The sequence below is a fragment of the Stegodyphus dumicola genome, chromosome X1, assembly GCF_044657685.1.
Source record: "Stegodyphus dumicola isolate Sdum_Otavi_A_Nest chromosome X1, ASM4465768v1".
Lineage (NCBI taxonomy): Eukaryota > Metazoa > Arthropoda > Arachnida > Araneae > Eresidae > Stegodyphus > Stegodyphus dumicola.
In genome coordinates, this window is record NC_140780.1 from 83,019,369 (window position 1) to 83,038,268 (window position 18,900).

At 31.5% G+C, this 18,900-nt stretch overlaps 2 protein-coding genes across 5 annotated transcripts in view; one reads left to right on the forward strand and one right to left on the reverse strand.

The window, feature by feature from the left end:
• Positions 1-2,647: 2,647 nt before the first annotated feature.
• LOC146993204 (THAP domain-containing protein 2-like) lies at positions 2,648-3,839 on the reverse strand. The gene is made up of 2 exons (XM_085808475.1): positions 3,567-3,839; positions 2,648-2,804 (listed from the first exon to the last, which is right to left on the reverse strand). Exons 1-2 carry the CDS (start codon positions 3,717-3,719, stop codon positions 2,676-2,678), a joined length of 282 nt encoding a protein of 93 aa, XP_085664601.1. The 5' UTR covers positions 3,720-3,839; the 3' UTR covers positions 2,648-2,675.
• Positions 3,840-4,283: 444 nt separating this feature from the next.
• LOC118182926 (solute carrier family 35 member E2A-like) overlaps positions 4,284-18,900 on the forward strand; it is a 90,956-nt gene continuing 76,339 nt past the window's right edge. The window contains exons 1-2 of one of the 4 annotated variants that reach the window (XM_085808474.1): positions 4,284-4,441; positions 7,775-7,954. The gene's annotated coding sequence lies outside the window, so the exon portion shown is untranslated. Of the gene's footprint in view, positions 4,529-7,774; positions 7,955-18,900 lie in introns of all 4 variants that reach the window. The other 3 variants (XM_085808471.1, XM_085808472.1, XM_085808473.1) reach the window with 3 other exon arrangements.

The window sequence follows — 18,900 nt, forward strand, 5'->3', positions numbered from 1 at the left end:
TTAAAGTTTTACAACATATAAAATCTATATTAAAACAAATTCCGAATTTCAAATTCGGGCTTCCAGATGTCCATATTCACAGTAGAATTAAGTCATTCAAAATTTGATGGCTCTAGGTACCGTTGTTTTATCAGAATGCGAAAAACATACATGCATTTATGCAGATTCTTCACTATATAATTTCTTTAAATATAGTACAGGATGATAATATTTGGTGGCAACAATTTGAAAAGTGATGCAGCCGTTTATAGTGTTTCAATACAAAACGAAAACAATAGTCCTTCAGGGACAAAGCCCCTTTGGATTAAATGCCAAACTTAAACAGATAATAAATCCACAAAATAAAAATGAAACTTCCAGGTCTCTTTCCCTATACTGTGGTGGGTTTTTAAATTTGACTCTATTGTTTTCAGCATTTTCTAGATTATTTTTATTTTATTTTCTAATATTTAAAATTTATTTCACTTAAAAATAGATTTTTAAAATTTATTTCCAGCTTTTCAAGGGATCAATTATCTCCATAATCATGAGCAATTTAATAACACAAATTATCAACTTATATCACAGCCTTCACAAATGCTGATGAAATTAATTAAAATTAATTACAATTTGGTTGCAAGATGAGACTAAAGGTTTTTTTTTTTTTTTTTGCAACTATTGATGAAATTAATTACATTCCTTTTACCAAAAAATTACTTTATAGAACATTTTAAATGTATATAAGGAAGCAATTTAATTATACATTAGTTATCAACTTACATCAGGGCCTTCACAAATAGATGGTATTTCATTGCAAAATGAGGCTAAAGGCTGTTCTTGCAAACAAACCTGAAATGTACACAAAGAATTTGTAAAAGCTGATAAAATTAATTAATTCCTTCCCCCCCCCAAAAAAAAAGTTTATAGAAACGTTTTGTATTAGCAAGCAATTTAATAATACACTAATTATCTACTTACATGAGATCCTTCACAAATAGATGGCATTTTATCACAAGATGAAGTTGAAGCTTGTTCTTGCAAACAAACCTGAAATATATACATAAGAAATTTAGAAATACAGATAATATAAACTACATTCATTTTAAGAAATAATTATTTTACATAACATTTTATAATTCATAAATAGCTAATAAATTGTTAACACTCAAAATTCAAAAATAATTCCATAGCACAACAGCCAGATATAGTACAGCTGTTTAGGAACCATAAGACAAACAATTTCATATTTCAGAAATCGTATAAAAATTCATCAATATATGTAAAACATATGACATTTAATAGCTGCTCAAATGAAAACATAGCATAGATTCTTTACTAGCAGCTGTTATTTAATCAGATGGTAATGCTAAATGTTGTTGCAAACACACCTGATATGTACTGTAATGTACACATTTGCAACCACTGGTGAAATGAAACAAAGTGCATGATTATGAAGATGGAAACATTTAAAAAAACATAGTACAGTTTACGAATAGATGTTAAAAAACTATTAAAATTTTTTAGAAGTGCAAAATGGCAATTTACATCAAATACTTCAGCAGCAAAATTTATTTCTCCAAAATATGAAGCTGAAGGTTGTGGCAAATGAATCTAAAAGAAATTATAATATATGAAATATGTGGAAGTGAAAGAAATTATAAACTCTGATCGGATAAAAATAAATACAAATAATCATTACCATTTTAAAAGTAACTTTCAACTTATAAAAAAGCATAAATACATTGGACTGTTCATAGCATTCATACTTCTTAAACATAAGTAAATATTACGTTAACATATTTTTAAATTTTAGAAACAGTGTTAATACTTTTTAGAAAAAGTTTATAATACTAAATATTTAATAACTATTCAAATGAAGACTTACAACAGATGGTTCAGCAACAGAAATTGCTTCAGTTGATAAAGGTAAACTGTGCAGCAAGCCACCCTGAAGATGCAAAAATTATGAAACACATATAAGTAAGGATACCTGAAAATGCTGATAAATAAAATATACTTAATGTAATTTTAATAATAAATAATATAAATAATCCTAATAAGTTTTGTAAATTTTTAAACAAAAAATAACATTCAGACAAGACATTTAAGACATTAAAATATACATTTAAATCAATGTATTATAACTATATTATTGTATTACTCAAGATTAAAGTTATTAATTTCAATATTATTTCTTTTACTTATACATATTTCTCTCTATTTATCTGGAATACATATTTCTCTCTATTTATCTGGAATTTAAAATTAAGCAAAAAACCAACTTTAGTTTAATATAAATTTTGATTTAAACTCTTTTGACTTTGAAGGCAATCAGATACAGGTTTCTTTCTTTTAGGAGCAAATTTGAAGAAACCAGACCCATGTGTGACTGTCCTTGAAAAACTACATCAAATTGAGATTTTATGCCTAATTTTCAATATATGATTATAATAACAAAGTACATACTTAATTATATATATAACAACAGCAAAATTTTAATTTTTTAATCTAATCTTAGGGACTGTAATTACAGCTTTATCACATAATGCCTTAATTTCAATATATTGATTCTTTTATAAAGCAATTTAGTCCATTTGTAATAAAAACATATTTTTTATGAAAACCATAAAAATAAAAAACACATACATTACAAAAATTGGATGTAACTGAACGGTGCTTTGGTAAACCAATGCCTTTTAGACGCTGTGGGGGTCAACAGTTGTGGGGGGATTAGGCACATTGAAAAGAGTTGGCACAGCATTGGGCTTGAGTTTTTTACGCCCATCTTGCCTAGAGCATTCAAATTGATTTTCTTCAAAATGTACCTGTATATTTAACAAAAGCATGCATGAAATTTAACATTAAAATCAAAAGCACTAGTATTTAATTACAGTTACATATATTATATTAATTTAAGAATGTAATTTTCTGATAAATTTAATTTTTTTTATGAAAATAGAACAAAATTTTTAAAAAGTAATCATGTTTGTAAAACTACTCAAAACATATTTCCTGCTCACACACTAAAAATAAAGGACCTATAGTTAAAAATACATTAAGATTTACTACTACAATAAAGGATAATAATGGGATCAAAACGATTCATCGAATATTTAAATTAATATTTAACTTCTTAAAAATGTCTAAAAATACAGAATATATTTATCTTACTATAAAGAAAAAACAAAATCATTTATTATTTGGATCATACCATCCAGTTTTTAACATTGGCGCCAAATATCCGATTTGGCGACAATACATCAGAATCAAAACATAGAATGCTACTTTAAATCACCAATCGTACAGTAAAATTAAAGAAAAGAAAAAGGCACATCAGATTTCTAACTGAGCACAAAGTTTACATGAAATGTATGATACAAATTTTACAAACGGTATAAACTTTTCGCGATAACAAAAGAAACAACGATATTTTACTGCACAAACACATACACATTCCGCAGTTGATTTTGTACTTATAAAATCAGTTGATCGTCAATAAGTGACAGTTAAATGAAAATACATATTTTAAAGTACCAAGAAGAGTAATTTTTCTAACATTCTACGGAAAAATACGAAGCTGACCTTACCTCACAAAGATACGCTCCTGGGACCGGGATCCATTGATCTCGACGAGAATTAACTATCCATTTTCTTCGTCTTTCTTCATTTCTAGGGAAACGAAACATCCTAAAGTTATTTTTAGACTGATTTGAACAATTTGGTGCAGCACAACCACCCATATTTCTGAAAATTAGGTCGGAATCGATCCACAAATATGTCAACAAATCAGTGCAAATCCAATAGCGAATACCAACAAGTTAGCTTCAAAATGGATGATGATTCAGCTCCCCTTTATAGTAGCCTTAGCGCAAAATAGCTGTAATGCTTTGCTGCTGCCATTTCATGCGTAGCTATGAAAATGTTTGTCCTTGGAGTTCTGCAGAAAGTCTTTGGAGTTCTGTTCTTTTACATTCTTGTAGAAAACGAGCAATCAAGCTTTCAATTTCCAACAAGGTCAGAAAAATAACTTATTTAGGGCATTTTAAGAAGCTTGCTTTTGAATATGAACTTGGCGTTTCTGAGGGCTCTCTTTCACACAGTCAAATCGTTTATTATATTCTAAACTTGGTCAGTAATGCGAAATGAATAAATCATAGTAAAAATTTAAGTAAGAAACATTTCATTGGTAAAAAGCTTTACTTTTCTAATTACAGATATATGTAAATTGCGTTTTGTCAAGGCCAGTACAAGTTGGCCTTGGTTTTGTAAACACTTTTCATTTATAAGCCGTTTCGAAACAACTCCAACTTTATGTGCAGGTTTGTTTTGGTTTTCGAGTCGCTTTAATTCATTTTGTGATATTTTTACAGGTGGCATCTATTGAAATTTGTGTGTTCAGCTTCTTATGAACCAATTTGAAAGTGAATGGTTGTCCACATGTCTGTTTTTCGAATTTCAGAATGTGAGTTTATATTATATCTGTAGCTTTAGCGCGATTTTTTTTCTGTTTGTCAGTTGTTTTGTATTTCATGGTTAAGGTTGCCGACAGGTAAGTTATCTTTTTGCATATCGGCTCATTGTTAGAAATATTTTGATATTATACTTTTCACTTGCTGCCCCTGGGGAAAAATAACAAGTATAAAACGTTTTCACACCTTCATGTTTTATCCATTTTAAAATTTGATGGTAAATTTTCATTTTTTCATATATCTTTAACGAGAATGTAGTTGACCTTTAAAGTGTTTTTTTCTGAGGATTATGGTTCGTGAAATGTTTTGAGAATAATCCATAAACGAAGTCAAATGATGCATTAAGCTAGATGGTGAAATACGTAGTGTTGAGCAAAACCACATTTTAATTATTAAGCAAATTCTCAATCTCCTAGTTATTGCGATGGACATTAAACTTGTATTGCATGATTTCAATAAATTATTCACTGAATAGGAGGTCAAAATATTACAACTGACTAAAATTTTTCAGAGGAAAAGTGCATTTACATTCTTAAATAGCATTCAATATACATTGTTCTCCACACCAGTAAACCTTTACATAAGCATTCTGTGTAGCTTTTGCAGTGTGAAGTCTCATTCCATGCATTGCAGTTAATGTTATCTGTAATTAATGCTACACACTCATCAAGCCAGTAGTTCAGTTCTGCCAAATCTTTCTTTTCTGACACAAGAATTTTGGGTTGATCTTTACATTATGGTAACTTGGCGTTTTTTTGGCAAAAATTTGGCGACCAACTCTCCTACAGCAACCGTCTATTTTTTTTTCCTGCCGCCATTTTGTCTTCACGAAGTAAAGACATGTTTCTTTTCTTTTTATCTACTGAACACTTCTTCCAACAATCTACTAGCCAAATTACACTTATACTAGAAATTTTATCTAACAAAACTGCTTAATCATGACAAATATTCACTGCAAAATTGGGAAAAATTGCACAATACCATACTCCTTACGCGTTTTTCAAAATAACACATACACATAAACCATGTACACGCCGACTTATTTTTACTTAAAAAAACATCCCAGAATTACACAAAAATGGCATTGCTCACACTCTTCACTATATCCATGTACACTGCTTTTTTCTCATAAATTAGAAAAATTTCACGAAAATACATGACAATTTTCTCAATCTTTAAACCCGGTAAAAAGAACATATATGAAATTACCTGATCGCGAAAAAGTATTTACCCTTTCCAAATATGAACATTTCCACATATAAAATAAATAAAATATCCAAAAACTTTTACCTTTAAATCATCTATTACATTATACACGTCTCCAACGAATTCATACCGCAAGCATTACAAATACTTAGTATCAAATGTTTAAATTATTTCCATGCATGTTTACTTCAACTTAAACGTGTACCAAATTCCTACAAACATAAAATTCACAAAATAACTATCATTTAATTAAAATATCACTAAACCATGTACACGTCGACTTATTTTTACATAAAAAAAATCTCAGAATTGCACAAAAATGGCATTGCACACACTCTTCACTATATCCATGTACACTGCTTTTTTCTCATAAATTAGAAAAATTTCACGAAAATACATGACAATTTTCTCAATCTTTAAACCCGGTAAAAAGAACATATATGAAATTACCTGATCACGAAAAAGTATTTACCCTTTCCAAATATGAACATTTCCACATATAAAATAAATAAAATATCCAAAAACTTTTACCTCTAAATCATCTATTAAATTATACAAGTCACCAACGAATTCATACCGCAAGCATTACAAATACTTAGTATCAAATATTAAAATTATTTCCATGCACGTTTACTTCAACTTAAACGTATACCAAATTCCTACAAACATAAAATTCACAAAATAACTATAATTTAATTAAAATATTACTAAACCATGTACACGCCGACTTATTTTTACTTAAAAAAACATCCTAGAATTGCACAAAAATGGCATTGCACACACTCTTCACTATATCCATGTACACTGCTTTTTTCTCATAAATTAGAAAAATTTCACGAAAATGACAATTTTCTCATATAACAAGACATGACAATTTTCTCAATCTTTAAACCCGGTAAAAAGAACATATGAAATTTTCTGATCGTGAAAATGTAATGAACATTTCCACATATAAAATAAATAAAATATCCAAAAACTTTTACCTCTAAATCATCTATTACATTATACAAGTCACCAACGAATTCATACCGCAACCATTACAAATACTTAGTGTCAGATATTTAAATTATTTCCATGTACGTTTACTTCAACTAAAACGTATACCAAATTCCTACAAACATAAAATTTACAAAATAACTATCATTTAATTAAAATATAATTAAATTCAAAAACACTACTTAAAATATAAATGAGCACATACATTAAATTAATACATACATAAATACCCATTTTGAATTCACTTTAGTTACGGCCATGGGATCTAAAAATTCACGAACACTGTTTCACACAACACAGAATAAAGCCAAATACAAAATTTCCAGATTTTTTCCCGATTTCCCCCCTTTTCTGATTAAAGAACCATAATTCGTCCATTAATATCATGACGTATCCCATGATCTCTCATTTCCCTCACACAAAATAATGCGTAATCGGAACTCAGTACTGCTCACATTATTACCGAAGTCCCAGGTAGTAACCTTTATCGCCTCCAAAATGTCGCCAAACTACCAGTTACCATATTGTAAAGATCAACCGAATTTCGTTGTATGGCTCAGTTCTTCGTAGTAATAATCATATTTGGTTTGCATTAGTTTTAACTGGTAAAAAAAAACTACATCAAATAATTTAACCCTCTTATCTCCCATGCAGAATTGTGCCCTGTTCTGTATGGGCTTACTGATGTAAAACCAGCTGGAAGCAACTTCAGCTGTTCAAAATTGCATCTGGCAACAAATCACATGGTAGCCATGGTTTGTCAGGAATATTGTAATACATAAGGATTGGGCATTGCCGAATTTCATGCCTATTTTTTATCACCTGACACATAATTTTCATATCAAATCAAGACATATACCCAGTTTTGTTATTCCTGTGTAAAATTGTGTTTATAATTTTTTATCAATGTCAAGCATCCAGTAGCTGCCCTAAGTAATAACTTATTAGTCTTTCTTCCACTTTTTCCTTTTTTGTACCTCTGACTACTTGTGTGATTATTTTTATGTAAACTCTTTTTACTAATTTTTATCCCACTTTTATGTGTTGTGAATTTCATGTAATTTATCAAAGGACTGCCACAGAATTTTTGTGTGTATGTACTAAATTTGTGTAAATCTTCCAAGGATTGTTGGATGTTTCTTACTGAAGAAAAACAGACTAGTAACTTCATCATACATGAGAACTGCATGATTCGTATGCGATTCCTGGGACACTAATGATATGTAATCAGACTGCACCTGTGTTAAGATTTACGCATGAAAACGGTGTGCATTGCATGAAAAACTGAGTGAATAAATTTTACGGTATGATCTATTTTTTGCAATAATTTTTGGTATTAAGATATTCTGATAAATTTTCCAGTGAATAGTTTGAATGCCTTGTATTTTTGTTATTATATGCACAGTTTCTTAAAATTTATAGTAACTTATTTAATAATTTTTTGTTAATTGTTTTAGATATTTATATATCTTGAAAAATAATGTGATAAAAAAATTTAAATATGGCCTTACATTGGTGGTTCCCAACTTTTTTCACATCATGGTGCTATTTGCTAGTATAAATTGCTTCAAAAGCATAAATAGTTTTACAGCACACTTCTCAAGCATGTATAGTTCTGAAGCATGTATAATGCTGCACATTGTGAAAAGATCATTTGGTAAAAATATATTTACTGGTGCCTCTTGGGAATAATTGGCGGTACATGGACACCGAGTTTGTTCAGTTCTTTAACTTGTTATTTTGGTTTTGTGTAGCGGGGGGCGTTACACAAATCCAAAATAACAAGTCAGGATTGCACAAACTCGGTATCCATGTACACATCAACCTATTTTCACTTAAATAAATAACCATGGAGAATTCCACAAACTATGCATTGCACACTCCCTTGACTTTGTCCATGTTTACATTGATCTATATTCACTTATAAAGTAAAAGGAGCAGCCAACAAAAAATATATAATCTCAGTAAACTACATTTTAAAGCAAACAATGAAATAACATAAAAAAGGGAATTCATCTTAGCGTTACACAAACGAAATATCCACTTACCTTATTTACAAATTTTCCTGTCTTCAGGAAAATTTGTCTTCAGTCAAACAAAATTCTTTAACTGCATCCAAAAACTTGCTATAATTATCTGAACTTGAATCTGTATACTGGTGTTGCTGCATAAATTCACAAAAATAAGAGTAAGAAATATCGGTACTATTCCGTTTTGAGGACTAAATAATTGCAGCGAAAATATATGCGCAAAAGCGCCAAATCTATCATACGCACCCAATTAACAGCGCACCAAATCTAGCGTACGTGCTGATTTCAGATTGCATATGTTTATATAGTTCTATATTTCGCCATTGAAATACCAGTTTAATTTTTAAATTCTTTTTTGATTTTAAATCCTTTTTTTTTTTTTTTTAAATATCCTATGGATTTAAAAATTTGGGTATTGCCCATGATGAAAAGTGTGCAATAGAATTTTGGGTAAAGTGCAGAATCACCCACTGCTTGACGCATTTTTAAGAATTGCACATACTCGGTATCCATGTACACATCAACCTATTTTCACTTCAAAAAAAAAAAAAAAAATCACAGAATTGCTCAAAAATGGCACTATGTACACCCTTGACTTTTTGTATGTACACATCGACCTATTTTCACTTAAAAAGTAAAAGAAAATTGACAAAAATCCAATTGTTTTTACCCTTGTAGAAAGCGGCAAATAAGTAAGTGGGTGATTCTGCACTTTACCAAGAATTTTTTCAAAGAAAAAGCATCATTCATTATAGAAAATGATGTTTGAACAACCAAGGAGAGGAACTTATGCTTTAGCGATAACTTGGTAGCGAAATAGCGATGCAGACATCCATTCAGTTATATGGATGGCAATTTTAGTTTAGCAATTTTTATATAAATTATAATAATAATTTGAAATAGTTATTTACTCTTATGCTTCCATTCAGTCATATTTAGCCTTTTTTATATGAATTATAATAATAAAAAAGTATTATATGAAATTAACCTTTCATCTAAATTAAAACATCAATCTTAGATAATTATTTACTATTATACTTCCTTTCTTGCATTTGAGTTGCCAAAATTATTTTTGGCAGCACTGGCATCAACATTAGCGATTTTTTACGGCCCTCAAAACTGAATAGTGCTGAAATATCCTCCGTAGTGCAGGTATCTTCTGATGTTCGACCATACACATTCCCTTTTTACAAGCAAAACACTTATAATGGCAACTAAGTAAACCTTCATTTAGACACCAGTGAATTAACGCTTTTTACCCGTTCATTCCAAATCGTACATAAACTTCAAATTAATCTTACAACATTCAGCCATTTTACCGTGTAAACCACAAAATAACAACATACTAAAATCTGTCCCATCATTCAAATTCAGCACAATCATGCAACCAGTTACATTATAATAGGGTTTCCATAGCATTCAACTACTCAGGTTACCATAAATGAAACAACGACTTAGCGATAACTCAAGGGGTACCCTTCAATGTATTCTAAACCAAGCGTTTTTATATTAACATGATTATTTTCTTTTATTTCATACTATAGAGTCAATTAATAAGATTTTATTTCGGATATTTTTCCATTATAATGGCGCAAAATAAACAAAGCAGATGAAAAAAAAAAAATAACGTGATCCATACTTGCTCATGATTAGAATAGACTTTAAGGTACCCCTTGTATTATGACGAAGTTGTTGTTTCATTTATCGCCAAGTTGTTATTTTATTTATGGTAGCCCGAGTCGTTGAATGTTATGGAAACCCTTTTGTGGCGTAATCAGGTGCATGATTCTGGGAAATTTTGAATCATGGTATGTTTTGTAAGTGCTGGTGTGTGTTGGTTTTATTATTTAGATGGTAGAATGGCTGAATGCAGTAAGATTAATTTGAAATTTCTGTACGATTTGGAACAAAAGGGGAAAAGAGCGTTAAATGACTGGTGTGTAAATGAAGGTTTACTTAGTAGCCATTATAAGTGTCCTGTATGTAGGAAGGATATGTGTCTAGTCGAATGTAAAAACCGTTTAGATGGATTTGAATGGGTTTGTAGGAAGAAAGGTTCAGATGCGGTGACACCAATATACGAATTTGAGTTCAGATAAATTTAGGAAGTTTTTGGAAGATGAAGGAACTTCTAAATAGGGTAAGTGGATATTTGCTTTTTGTAGTGCTTAAATGTATAAAATGTTTTCCCTTTTTTCTGTTATTTTATTGTTTGGTTTAAAATGTAGTTTATTGAGATTATGTATTTTTTGTTTGCCTGTATCGTAGAATTGGATGCTCCTTTAACTGTTTAAGTGAAAATATATCAATGCGTACATGGACAAAGTGAAGGGAGTGCGCAGTGCAAGTTTATGCAATTTTTGGATTTTTTTTAAAGTGAAAATAGGTCGATGTACATGGATAAAGTCGAGGGAGGTCGCAATACCATTTTTGTGCAATTCAGGTTTTTTTTTAAAAGTCAAGATATGTCGATGTGTACATGGATACCGAGTTTGTGCAATTCTTTGTCTTGTTATTTTAGCTTTGTGTAGTGGCGATTTTTGGTGCAAAAATTGCCGTTATGCAAGCCAAAATAACAAGTCAAAGAATTGCACAACCTCGCTATCCATGTACCGCCAAAAATCGTCAAGTTTCACCAAGGACTACCCTAAAATATACTTTTACTCTTGCTCACTAAATGGGGTTTGATATAGTGTTTTATATCTGATCTATAAAATAGATGGCCATCATGCTGAGTGAAACTATGATTAAATTTTTGGAACACTTAGTCTGTAAAATTACAAAAGTGAGATTAGTACGAGGGCCATCCAGGAAGTAGATTACGTTTCCGTCTGTGTCCGCTAGGGGCGGGGCTAGCGCGGCCATCTTGGGGTCAGAGCGTTGCGCAGCTCAGTCTGCATCTAGCCATGCTAGTGAGAGGTTCGTGCTGTGCTCCGTTCAGATACTGTGACAGTTTGAAATGTCTGCGTTAATTGAAAATCCCGCGAGCTGCGAGGTGCGCTCAGTAATAAGGTTTCTGACTGCAAAAAACTGTAAACCGATAGAAATCTATCGGCAGCTTCGTGAAGTGTATGGGGACAACATTATCACTGAAGGTGGAGTGCGTCAGTGGGTCATAAGATTTCAAAATGGCCGAACCAATGTTCACGACGAAGATCGAAGTGGGAGACCCAGCATAGTGACCGCCGAACTTCTCGAAAAAGTCGATGCTAAAGTCCGTGAAAATCGAAATTTCACAATAACGGAACTTTCTTTGAGTTTTCCACAAATTTTGCGAAGTTTGTTGCACGAAATCATCAGCGAAAAGCTTGGTTACCACAAGTTTTGTGCAAGATGGAAGGCAAGAAGAGGTAACGAAGTGGTTGAAGGCGCAGGCGGCCGAATTTTTCGACGAAGGAATTTCCAAGCTCGTACATCGCTACGATAAATGCCTTAATTTGTATGGTGACTATGTAGAAAAGTAGTATTTGAGTGTGACTTTCATCTGTATATAATAAAATTTGTTTCCTATACTTTGTTTATTTTTTTATTCCAAAACGTAATCTACTTTCTGGATAGCCCTCGTAATATAGAAGAGAATTTGATTATTTATAAATATGCTAATAATGATAATTTGATGGAAAAATAATAATTTTTAAGTACTAATATACAGTAAAAGCCCAATTGTTTGGCATTTAGCAAACCGAAAAGCTCAATGAAAAGTTCAAGGAATATTTAGAATTTTAGAAAAGTTTTTGTGCCGAAAAATTTAATAAATGAGAGACTTGTAGTACTGTTATTGAACTCTTAATACTGCTAACGCAAATAAACTGTTGTCAAACAGTACTGTATACTGCCAGTAATGGATAACAACAGAGTCGTAACATGTTCATTTTGGTTTAATGTAAGCTTAGTTATGCTCTTTCGGGTGGTGTAATTTTTGTAAAGATAGATACGAGTTTTATTCTTTCTTTGCATTTTGAAAAAATGATTAATATTTGGCACAGCATAAAGTGAACTAGTTTCAAAGTTGCAAAATCCAGGCATCGAATAAAGCCACAATAATGGATTTTGAAAATGAATAAACAATAGTGATGTAACATGATAAATTGGTTGTTGATATGATAAATAAAATGATAAATATGTTGGTTTTTATGACTGAAATGTGCTTTTTTCAGAATCTTGTGTAATTTTAAATGTAGGTGATGATGCGATATGCAATAACGCTATAAGCAGCAGATTGTATGAAAATAATTTTAATTTCCAAGCCTGGAAAAAAAAATTTTTTTTGAATAACAGCGAAAAAACAAATCACCTACTTTTGTCACCAAAACGCGAGAGTCACGTGATAACTAAAAATAAACTACGCTCATACTAGCAGCGCCATCTACATCAACTTAAATTTAATAACATACGTGCCCCTTGAAGCATGAAGCTTCAAAGGACAAAATAACCTGAAAATTAAATAAAAAAAAATATTGGTGGCAAGTAATAAAAAATTCGAAGATAACAAAACTGAAAGGTGTAAAAAGCTAATGTTAAAAAAAATTCGAAGATTGCATTCACAGGCAAAAGGTAGAGCTTCACAATAGCCCTTTGCCTGTGAAACATTGCAATCTTTGAATTGTCTTTCAGTTTCTCCATTGGCAGTTCGAATGTCCACAACTCGAACACTGTTATCCAGTGTGGAATATACACAAATTATTCTACCTAATTTCCATTGAAGAGGTGGGGTGTTTTTTTCCCTAATCAGGACCAAGTCATTTACAGAAAAAATTTCTTGAGATTTCTTCCATTTGTTTCAATGTTGTAACTGAGAGAGAGATTTCCAGCTTCATATTTTTCCCAAAAGATTTAAAAAATTAGTTGTCTCACCTTCCACCATTCAGAATATTTTTCTATTGTTCTAAATTTTCTTCAGGCAAGGATGTGAGAAATGTACCAGTGAGGAAGTGTCCAGGTATGAGAATGGTAATGTCAATTGAATCATCAAATTGTGTATACAAAGGCCTGGAGTGCGTACAGGCTTCAGCATGTGTTATCAAGATCGTTAATTTAATATCCTAAATTCATGATCACTGGAGTCACAACTGGGAGCAGTAATAAGTCCCACTGATCACTGGCACTGACAGGGTTTGTAGCGGCCTTTACAAGTGCTTACAAGTCCTTATATTTGAAAATAAAATATAAAGGCTCTTATAGGTGCTTACTTTTTCTTTAAATCCCTTATTTTTTCATTTTTAGTGCTTATTTTTTTTTAGTGCTTTTTTTTAATGCTTTTTTAATGAATGCGCATTTTCCCCCATACCAAAGCTGAAACTAAATAAACAACTTTTCTTCCCTATAAATGCAACGTCAGATGGTGAATCATACTCCCGGAAATTGCTTTCCCCCCTTTCTCTGTATTAACGTAACCTATGGTGCGCGGAAGAGTACAGACAGGTGCACGTCGTTCTATTGGTCAAAGAATTGCAAAAACGGTAGAAAATTCTGGTACATTTGGTATTCTTTTCCTCCCACCCAAATACTACACACATTTGAATTTCTATCAAGATATTAATAATTTGCATTCTCGTTCCGCGTGGTCAGTTCATATTCGTGTTTATTATGATCGTTATGCTTATATCATGAGCATGTGTATGAATATTTATAATAATATAGTTGCAGTAACTTCTGAAGTATAGATAAACTTCCAAAAATGGGTGTGTTTTTACACAGATTAGCTTTCTAAAGAATAATATTCAGAATGGCTTAAATAAAAAGAAAGTAATCGAATAGTCAAAATAATTTTTTTTTTTTTTGGCCAATACATTATACAGTACAGAGGTGGCTGGGAGGTTCTCCCCTTTCTCGGCAAAATCTCTAATATTGAAGCAGCGGACTTTTTTTTTTGTCACTCTCCAATCTGGATTAAATAGGACTAAAAGTTTTGCGGTCAACCCAAACCAAGTGAAGATTGATTCTATTCCGGAAATTTAACGCAGTCTGTTGAAAATTAGAATTGGAAACACTCTAGATTAGTAAGTCTTTTTCTTTTCCTTTATTTAGTTCTTTATTCTCTGTATACCGGCAGCTGTTGATTTCGATTGCGTAATGGAAGAATTACGCTGCACGTATTGCGCAATAACGTTTGTGGTATTTTGCAGAGATAATTAATTTTGATGTTCAGTCTGAGATTTGTTTATGAACACTTAAAAGAGTTTTACTGTGCTTTCTAAGCAGAATATTTGTCAGTTCCGTTGGTCTATTTTTGTATGATGCACATATTGAAATGTCAGAATCATTTATTTAGCCGAGAAATCTAAAGAACGGCTACAATCTCCCCCACTCCTCTTTTTCCAGTTACTATCCGGAATATTCGGCAATTTCTGAGTATGCGGGTTAGTTAAGCTTTTACTGTTAAAGGATGATTGCATGAAGCAATTTCCTGTCTTCTGATTTCAGAAATGTGCCTCTTTTTTACTTAAATTACTTTGCTTGGAATATATGTTAAGGGAAAACTGTTATGTAATGAAAATTTAGAAAATGTTCAGAATTTTGATTTAAGTTAAATTATTTAAATATTAATATGAGTGGAAAAATAAATTGTATTCATTATTAGGTGCCAAACGGCTTATTATATATTAATATGGCTTATTATTATTTATTTTCTATATTTTGAACTGAAATTTCATCATTAAATCTTGTAATATAGTTTAGTTCTGCATAGTTTTTTTTTCTCTCATTGTAAACTAATTGTGTAAATTGAACTGTCATTTAAAAAAAAAAAAAAGTTAGTTGTTTTCCATGGTTGACATAATGCTCATTCTCTTAATAAATATTGCATTGCTCATATTTTAAATTACAAGTCTAATTTTTCTTTTAAGGTTATGCAGTTGTGTATAATGTAATTAGACAGGTGCGTATTTTTTCCTTAAAATGTGCTTGAAAAGTGCTTATAGGTGCTTATTTTTTTAACTAAAATGTGGCTACGAACCCTGACTGATCTTCGAAAATGGTATTTCATAGATTTTACTGCAGATTTCTAAAGTCCTCCAAAATGTGGTGCGGCTGGAAGAATGAAATTACCTGTCACATTTTCTGAGGTCAGAAAAGAATAGAAATGTTCATTTTTTCTGACATTAGAAGAAGATCTTGTGTATGTCTTCACTAGCACCCTTGAACTTTGTCCCACCATCAGTAAATATATCCTTTGGTTTACCTTTCCTGGCAATAAATCATTTTTATGCTTCTGCACAAGCCATATGGGAAAGATCTTAGATGACTTCCAAGATGAACTGCTCTCATGGTAAAGCAAACAAAAATGCAATGCACTTGAAAGCCCTTTGTCCGTGGCCTACTCTGTGTTTTATGATAAATGGTCTGGCAGAATCCATTTCGACTTGAGAAAGAGCTCATGAAGCTAGCTGTAATTCTAGATGGTGGAAGATCAACCATTATTTGTCTTGCAATTTGGGCACGATGTCTGCAAAAACAATGCAATTTTTAATGATTTTTCTTGTTTTAGATCTACCAGCGACAAACAATTGCAGGAGGTTTTAGTGTCATTAAGCTATTTTGAAGCAAGAGATGCGAAAAATGTGCAGTGCTATCGCTGGGATTCGAAGCTTGAGTATGCACTGAGTGGGCTACCATTACACCATGAAGGCATGCTGGAAGGAGGGAGAAAATACCTTACATACTCCCACTTTTAAAGGATGACTGGAGATTAAGGAAGCATATTGCCAAATCCTGTGGGGATGAATTATTGTCCACCACCTTCTAGTTTGAGCACCAGTATTAGAGTGATTAGGTTTCTTTGAGGTAGGAGATGTGGAAATTCTGCAGTGCACTCACGGGACACCAACTCTGGACTTCTCGAATATCTATTGTGTTTCCAATTACACCATTAAGGCATGCTAGAAGAAGGGAGAAAATACCTTATAAGGTGCATGCAAATACATTTCATGATAATGCCTAATGATAAGATTAGAAATGAAGTAAGTATTCTTTAGGAAACAGGGGATGTGTTTGATTTTTCAAAATGTGGCAACAGTTTGAAAAGTGATGCAGGCATTTATGGTGATTCGACACAAAATATGGTTACAAAACTAATAGTCCTTCTGTGCTAACGTCCCTTTAGGCTGTATGTAAGAAAAAGAATATGTTAAAGATTAAATTAGCAACGTAAATTTCTCTTCTCTATTCTAAAAATAATAACTCCTCTCTGCATTTCAAGACTATTCTATGTCGTATAATTATTATGTAATTATGATGATGTAAAAGGAATTTAAACTCAACCAGCGGATAGTAATTTTAGAGCAATATTAACTGTCCAATCAGAATGCTTTCTGAACCAAAACTAACTCAGTCTGAATAAGATTTCATACTGAACATACGCACTTGCTTTCCACGCTTTGGCCTGGCTACACTGCTGTTTGTCTGCTCTGCTTTTTTGCTACAAAATTATCAAAATGTGAGCATTTTGGAACAGGCACATTTAATGTGCCGACTTGTGTGTAACCACAACATGTTGCCGAAAATAAAACTGAAGATTTAATCTTTCTTCGCCTCCAATTTCTTAGTCATTATGGATCAACACTACTGCGACATCAAAATTCCTGCTCCTGAATATATTAAAATGAGTTTGAATTTATTACAACTGAGTCGGCAGGACACATGTCCTGTGTGTTGGAATTCCATCGGAAATGTCATCGCAGTGTCTACAATAAGCAATCATATCTTTAAACTTCCATGTGTAATGGAAATTCATAATGTATATCGAGTATCTACAAGTCCAAAAGTGCTAATGTCAGTGAAAGCAAAGTGTGCAGCCATCTCTTAAATGTTTAGAAAAAAAAGTGTTTTACATCATCAAAGTGTGCCTGTACTTCATAGAGATGTTATCATCGAAATTGTGGCTACGATTATGAAAGCGAATTAGTTAATTAATGCCTTCGTGTTCTAATCTTCAAGATATATACGGCTTCATCAATCTATGTGCACATATATGGTGATTTAATAAGTGCAATGTCGTAATTGGACAGCGATATGAAAATTTGAAAAAAAAATTCAAATTGTAGATTTGCTGCGAGTGCTTAAAATTGAAATCTAGAGCCAGCCTTTCAAATTAAATCTAACGTTTGTTTATAGTAAAATAACGAATGTTTCTGAGTCCTAACATTTCAAATCATTCCAGTGCTTTCAAGTTTATCGAACTGCATATCTTAAAATGGTGTTATTCAAATAAGTTAGGTTATTCTTTAGCAGTTATAGGATTAAATTTACAATTGAAGTAGGTGCCAAAAATTTATATCCGTTTCTGCTTTTGCGTAATTAAATCTCCACTGGGAGCTGATATTTTTTTCTAATAAATTGGACATTAAAAATGTAACACTATGATATGAAAAATATAATTTAATGATATTATAAATTTGAATTCTAATAATTTAGTAAATTAATTCTTAGATTTTTAATTATTTTTAGGGAAGGCTATTAAAATAAGTTTTTATATTTTTGAAATTTTGTTGAAAATTTTGAATACGAAATTTATAATTATTTTAAAAATGAAGTAGATGTAAAAAATAAGTGAAATTAGTACAGATAAGTAATATGAAATTATAGTAACTGCATGTTAAAATTTACGGGTGATTGTGATGAGTATGATGAGGGTGTACTGGTTCCTTAAACAGGCATATTATTACATCTGTACAGTTGTTCCTTTGTAAGATAATGTTGGAGGCTCTCATTTTATGAGTGTATGTAATTTTTTTTATTATTATACTTTTTTATTGTGGAATGTATTAGTGCAGTTCTCAAAGGCCAGTTACCTTATGCAAGGAATGGAGGCCTTTTCTAGTAACTGCCTAGGCACCCTGTGCCACCAGTGTAGAGAACACACTGGTTAGCTCAAGAGGACAGCCCTATTGATGGCTATGTTTGTTTAGAAGTATTGTGAGGCCTTCCAGTTTAGTCAAATCAGGAATTGAAAATGAAGGATGATAACGGTAAAACCATAATTTCTGAAAATCTTACTCCTATTATTTATGGTGATAAACTATATCAGTATGAAAATCAGTATCATAAATATTTATGTGTATTACATTTAATTATAAGTAATGACTATGTAAAAGTTTATTTTGGGATATTCTATGATAAGAACCTTCCCTGAAGAATTATGATTATGTGAACTCTGAAACAAAAAGACTTTTGGACTGAAATGTTGAGAAATTCAATAGGACTCTAAAAATTAAGAATTTATT

Excerpts from the sequence above, each read along its gene's own strand:
- LOC146993204 (XM_085808475.1), bottom strand. The coding sequence starts at position 3,719 with ATGGGTGGTTGTGCTGCACCAAATTGTTCAAATCAGTCTAAAAATAAC. Across the intron at positions 2,805-3,566 it reads CAGGAGCGTATCTTTGTGAG|GTACATTTTGAAGAAAATCA; the intron begins GTAAGGTCAGCT and ends TTAAATATACAG.